Consider the following 7,000-nt stretch of genomic DNA (forward strand, 5'->3'; position numbering starts at 1 on the left):
ATAATCTATATTACTACAACTTCATTGGATTTACTAGATTTTTTTTTAAAAAACCGTAATACCTGTTTATGCAAGCGGACAATCTAGGCATTTTTAAAATTATTTTTTCCATCTTCGATAGCAAAATGTATTCAGTCCACGAAGAGCACAATGGACCCAAAACCCATGGCAAGCGAAGATGATTTTACCCCCGTTTTCGGGTGTTATGACTGACCAAAAAATAGTATGTTTGTTTTACAACTTTCATTCAGAAGACGGGTAAGTTCGTGAGTCATTGAATAAACAAAAAACCGTCCGCATTCTTATTTCAATCGTTGTCAACTGTACACTTTTTGATATTTCTACACTACCTGTAAACATGTAGACAGCGGATCTAAATCATCTAATATTCTTTTAAGACGTACAGGTGTTTGTGTACGGGATGTCCAGAATTTGGGCGTTTCAAAAAGGTATGAACGTCTGCGGGGAAGTCTGCATACGGATATATATCAATATCTTAATATATCTATATACAAGAAATAATCCCGATTTACAAACATGTTGAGGTTTCTACTTAGAGATAATTAAAATCCATTTAGCGACACTGTCCACTCTATTTCTGGGGGTTTTAAAAAACAATTTATCTGCTTCAAACATATATAATTCAATTTTCCTTCCATTCATTCCTTTACCCCCATCTCTCTCTACAGACTAATTTTTTATTCATTTACCGATGAATGTTTGATATTCGAACTTCTTTCCACACATGGGCACTACTAACCCAAATGCTATACTTCATATATGTTACGTTATCGAGTAATATATATATACCGTACAAAAACAAATTTCATAAAGTTTGCGATGCGGTTTTTAGATTCATTTCTCGAAGAACAAAAAAAAATGATACAGTCAATCCTATAAAACGGGAAAAATTAATACATAACGGACGTCATAAGTTAAGGGTAATTAAGATGAATTGTTTCGAATAGCAAACTCCAACTTGTAAACAATTTAAGCAATCAGTATAATTCTCTAAAGATAGACAGTGAAGGTACATTTTTTAAAATTAAATTACTATTATGAATTTACAATAATATTTATCATTAAATGATATGATTATATTCAAGTCACCGTTTTATACGTTTTAATTTTAACCCACTAATATTTCACTTAGTATTTATTTCTTTGTTTTATCACACGAAGGTGCACGGTGGCACAAAGGAGGCACAGATGTCAGATATCCACGGAAATCCTCCGTGGACTTAAAGGTCTACCTCGCTCAGAAAATTAAGACTTCAGAGGTGCCGACAATTTTAAAGGTCCACCGTGTTTTATTTGAAAAAATTTAGTTTACGAGGCGGATGTTTAATAAATCCAATTTTCTAATTAGTTACTATAATTACTCAAGTTTAACCAAAATTATACAGTTGTCTCTCTTCTTATCGTCAATTAATATCAATTTTAAGGGAAATTGATACGAATAGATATATGCAATTTGAAAATATAAAGTCGTCTTTGAGATAGACGGTAAAACAATACTATTTGCTGTGGTCCTTTCACTGCATGGAATTTTAATTTTTGATCACGATTTTTCAATTATATCCAATACAGCGGGAAAAAAATTGTAAAGTTTTATGTAGTGTGTGTGTGGGGGGGGGGGGGGGGGGGCAATATATCACAAATTTAAACATCGTGATAGAAAATATGCAAGTTCCTAGATTTACAACCAGAATAAGCCCCAAAAATATATATTAACCTATGCGTCCATATTTTGTGCATTACACTATGATTCTCATAACGTCAACATCATGAGGTTATATAGTTTTGCTGTTGAAAACAACACAAAGTTTAAACGACTGTAAAACGAAAACTAGAAAAGATAAGTTATAAAATGAATTGTTCTATAACCTATAAATCCTAGAGCATCAACTGTGAAAGTCTCATTTATTTTGGCGAAAGGGCCAATTTTAGTACTTTGTGGCTCTCGTTCTTTTACCATCCCCAATGTAATGCTCCAGTTTCACAGTCATGCTACAACCGTGTCCAAATCTTGTGCAGTCCGTGTACGTACAGCTTGATAAAACACACACCGCTTGTCAAACACTGTTGATTTTCTGTCTTCTAATTATAGATTGCCTCAATGTATAGTGCAAAGGTCATGCCAATTAAAAGTTATAGTCGGAAGTATGAATGAATTATTTTTTTATGGTAAACAAAATTAGCCGTTTCAATTTTGGACCGGTGCCGGCCCATAATAATTTAATCAGGGACGTAGCTTTGTTAGGTTCGAGTACGCGCGTGTTTACACATGTTTTGTCTGTCTCAAACGCATTTGTGTCCATAAATGTTTGCAAAAAAATATATTTATAAATATTTCTAGTTTTTAAAACCGGACAAAAAATTATTATTCCGTCGGACCTTTTTTTCTTTTTATAATGTATTCTACATGATATAAATAATGGTAATTTTTTTTGTAAACTTATGGTGATCAAAATGACTAACTCGACTTAACAGTAAAAAAAAATAAAATCTTGGAATATTTGTTCAATACATGTTTTTAAAATCTATTGTAATTATTTTGATGCTCAGAGTAGTGCCAATAAGTCATAATATTTATTTCATATTTGTTTAAGCCCCAAACTGATCGACAATTTTTAATATATACGTATGTCCTAAACTGGGTATCTTGCAGTAAAGCAGAGAAAAGTGCGATTGCTGTTGATTTCTGCTGGCGGCCGACATGCGTGTAAATTACTCCGCGGATCTGCTGCTTTTTCTATTTAGACTGTGTTGTTAATACATTTCACGGAAAACTGTCAGTTTTTAATTTGCAATTGAATTGCAAGCATTAAACACATAAATTGTTTACTTCATGGAGAAACGAATGCAAACTTTTTAAAAAATAAAGTTTGCGATTCGGTTTTTATATTCATTTCTCCATGAACAAAATAATTTATATATTCCATCCTATAATGATTTTACACACAACAGACATTTCCACTTAAAGGATACAAAATATGCCCGGTTTAGGATTGTAAACTATTTTTGGTTTTTAATTTATAAAGCATTATCCCGATCATGATGTTTTCCGAGCGATGGGCGTGATATTTTACGCGTTGGTTTCGGGGGATCGTTGGTTTCGCTGACTATATATAAACCTCCAAATCACAATAACGAGCATTATATTGTGATTTTTATTCAATAAATCACTGGAAGAATTTTGTTTTTTTAATTTCTGTTGTATTTCACTATTTCAACAAAACCTAAACTATTCCGGAAATAAAACTCGAACACGTAATGTAGAGTAATCTCGCATGCGCGAGTGCAACAGAAGTTTAATTATAATATACACATGTACATAGACATTTGGAGGTTCATTATTCCACTCAACTCATTCTACAATAGAAAACAAAATATGTTAACTACATGTACATTGATATACAAAATCATGCGTAACGTATTCCATGGTATTCTCTCACCAGAGAGCACATTACGCAATCTTCTCCTGGACGTACAATACGGGTAATTAACATGTTCTTTATCTGTACACAGGTGAGCGATTTATTGTAAATGCCTGTCAGGTAAATATAGCTTGCGTAACGCTCCCTCTGATGAGATAACGATTGCATACCCCTACAAACAATACATGTACTGATAAAAAATGTGAGGTGTGAGGTTTAAAGGCGGAGAAACGCTGAATTTCATTAATTAGGCACATATCATATTTTCACAGTGAGGGGGGAGGGGGGGGGGGCAGCCGGAGGGGGATTGTATTTAAAAAAAAATCCTCACAAGCAACAACAACAAAAATTACCCCGCCTGCCAAATCCTTATTTTTTTTATACATGAATTCAATTCAAACCTCTAACTTCTAAATATATATAATGTGCTATTACGAATAGTTTGAAGGAGGTAAATTTTACATTAACACAAGAAGCTGTCAAACACTGAACTTTCATTCTTTTCCCTTAATCATTAATGTATGTTTTATTTTTGATGCTTTGAAGTAAAATATACATAAAAAAAAACCTTAATATCGCGATTTACCGTGCATAGGTAAAATATTTCACAACTGTATAGTTAATGGCACTTTACAAAGCGCCCTGTAATATAGAACTAAAAGCCACAGGTCTTCAGATATGACGATGAAAACAGAGTCATGGTGGACGTTGTCAAAATAAAGAACCCTCACTGTTACGAGTCAAAACGAGGCCCCACTGCATGACAACCCCGGCCGGCCCCTCCCCAATGTTGTCAAGTAGACCTTGCACATTTTTCTTTTGGACCTTAAACTCAATATTATTTGTGTACACGGGGCGGAATTTCAATAAGTATAATCAAAGAATGCAGTTATTCATTGTATACATATTTGATTGCATTTTATTTTTTGATGAAAGGAAATTCTATCTTCTGACGTAAATGTTGACACAGCTACTTAACGTGATTTAGGTCAGCGATAACACGCAGACAGTGTATACAGGCTGACACGCCGCACTGGTATTTAATTCTCAGGACTAGACGGAAGGTCGAAAGAACAGGGAGGCCATGTTGGATTTTCAGGTGAGACAGAATTATATATACGCATTCTGACATTGTAGGGTTAATAGTATCGATATTTCTGTGATTAATGAGATAGATCTGATCACTTAGATATTAATCTGTGATCAACGGAATCGATCTGCTCACTTCGTTACTAAATTCATAAAATTTTGATATCTTTTGAAATATCAAATTCAATTACCACAGCGTTTCATATCATACTGTAATTCTAGCTTCTCAATTGTTTTGACATGTCAAAGTCTCTAAGATTCTTTTTATTATTGACAGTAAACTTCTCTGTGATCCCGACATCAGAAATGCATCCCCGGCGCAGTGCTCAGGAAGTCCTACTGTGTGACCTTTGTGAAACTGTCCCCCTACAGAGTCATTGTAAACCTTGTCATATAAATCTTTGCATTAACTGTGTAGGAAAACATATCTCAGATTCCTCGAAAGATCACAATGTCGTGCCCTTTATAAAACATATCCAACCTACTCCTAACTACCCAAAATGTCGGAAACACGCCGATAAACACTGCGAACTTCACTGCGAGGAATGCAACATTCCTGTCTGTTCTACCTGCATCTCCTCAGGAAAACACAAAGGTCACGATATATCAGATATTCTGGAAAAACTCAGCGCTAACACAGAAAGTTTACAAAAAGATCTAGAGGAATTAGAGAAGAGAATTTATCCCCGGTATCAAAAAATGGCCTCCAATGTGCAAACTGAAAAAGCCGAGTTAGAAACGAAATACGGGAAACTGACGACAGATGCCGATGAACAAGGAGAACTCCTACACCGGGAGATTACCGCCATTGTCAACCAGCGGAAATCCGCCATTGCGGAGATGAAAACTAAACATCTGGACGCGCTAAATAAAAACACAGATGAAATCACACAGAAAATGGCGGAACTCAAACAGATCATGTCCGACTTGAAATCAATCCTAAAATCAAATGACGTCTCCTTAACCTCTACTTACAAATCTAGGAATTCCCAATTTAGAACATTACCGCCTAAAGTCCGAGTTATAGTACCCAGTTTGTCTGCTCAGAAAATAAACAAAGATCAGCTCAATGAAATGTTCGGTTCTCTGCCGCCATTATCCATTAACACAGAACATGGCGACACAATGAAGTCAGCAGAAGCTGTATCGTCTCCTCCAGTCAAACCACTGCTTGATGAGCCGCGCGTCACCGCCACCATAGACACTGGGTATAGATATCGAAACAGTGTTAGCTGTCTGAGTGAAGATCAAGTCTGGACATGCGGGGAGAACAAAACCATGAAGCTGCTCAACCTCCAGAGTAAACTACTGACATCAATACAAACCAAGTCAGGGGGACTACCAACAGACATAGCAGTGACACGGGACGGAGATCTTGTTTATACTGACTATAGAGATAACACTATAAACTTAATTAAGAATAAACAGATACAGACCGTGATCACACTACAGGGGTGGAGACCTGGCGGTGTCTGCTGTACCGCGGATAACGATCTCCTGGTTACCATGGACAGTGATGATTTCACACAATCCAAAGTCGTGCGTTACTCCGGCTCCACAGAGAAACAAAGCATTCAGTTTGATGATCAGGGTCGTCCTCTCTATTCCTCTGTTCTTAACGATAAATACCTCAGTGAGAACAAGAACCTGGATATCTGTGTGGCTGACAATGAAGCTAGAGCAGTAGTGGTGGTCAATCAGTCAGGAAAACTCCGATTTAGATACACTGGTCATCCCTCTAATACCGAGCAATCATTTAATCCATACGGCATCACTACAGACAGCCAGAGTCACATCCTGACAGCAGACTATAGAAATCACCGTATCCACATCCTAGATCAGGACGGACAGTTCCTCCGTTACATTCACTGTCATTTACACCTTCCATGGGGTTTATGTGTGGACATCAGAGACAACCTCTTTGTGGCTGAGTGTAACTTTGCTAAAGTGAAGAAAATCCAATATCTATAAACACAGTGTTAATTACACAGCTCTACAGTGTTAATTACATCTACCAACACAGTGTTAATTACATCTACCAACACAGTGTTAATTACATCCCCATGTTAATTACAGCCCTGTGTTAATTACAGCCCTGTGTACATTACAGTCCTCTGTTTGTGATGTGTAACATGTACTTGTGTTTGTGAGTTTAACAGAACATTATTTTGTTTGTGAATTAATTTGTGTTTGATTTTACAATGTATATATTAGATAAACATGATACAGAGTTCAGTCTTACATTATTACTGAGTACTTACTTAGATTTGTAGTACTGTAACAGAGTGACCCCAAACGTCCAGTCTTCATCACAGATCTTCAGATTCAAGGTCACAGTCTTCTGTTTACCATCAATAACATCACACCACTTATCTAAATCTCCACCGTCCTACAAAATAAACAAAGTGTGATCATATCAAACTGAATTGTCAAGGATAGTCTGTGATATATTTACATGTTTACATAGATGT

At 36.0% G+C, this 7,000-nt stretch overlaps 1 protein-coding gene across 1 annotated transcript; it reads left to right on the plus strand.

The window, feature by feature from the left end:
- Positions 1-4,769: 4,769 nt before the first annotated feature.
- On the plus strand, positions 4,770-6,760 carry LOC125666580 (E3 ubiquitin-protein ligase TRIM36-like). Its single transcript, XM_048899761.2, has one exon. It carries the CDS (start codon positions 4,770-4,772, stop codon positions 6,498-6,500), a length of 1,731 nt encoding a protein of 576 aa, XP_048755718.2. The 3' UTR covers positions 6,501-6,760.
- The last annotated feature ends 240 nt before the right edge of the window (positions 6,761-7,000 follow it).

This window comes from Ostrea edulis, chromosome 10 (assembly GCF_947568905.1).
Source record: "Ostrea edulis chromosome 10, xbOstEdul1.1, whole genome shotgun sequence".
NCBI lineage: Eukaryota > Metazoa > Mollusca > Bivalvia > Ostreida > Ostreidae > Ostrea > Ostrea edulis.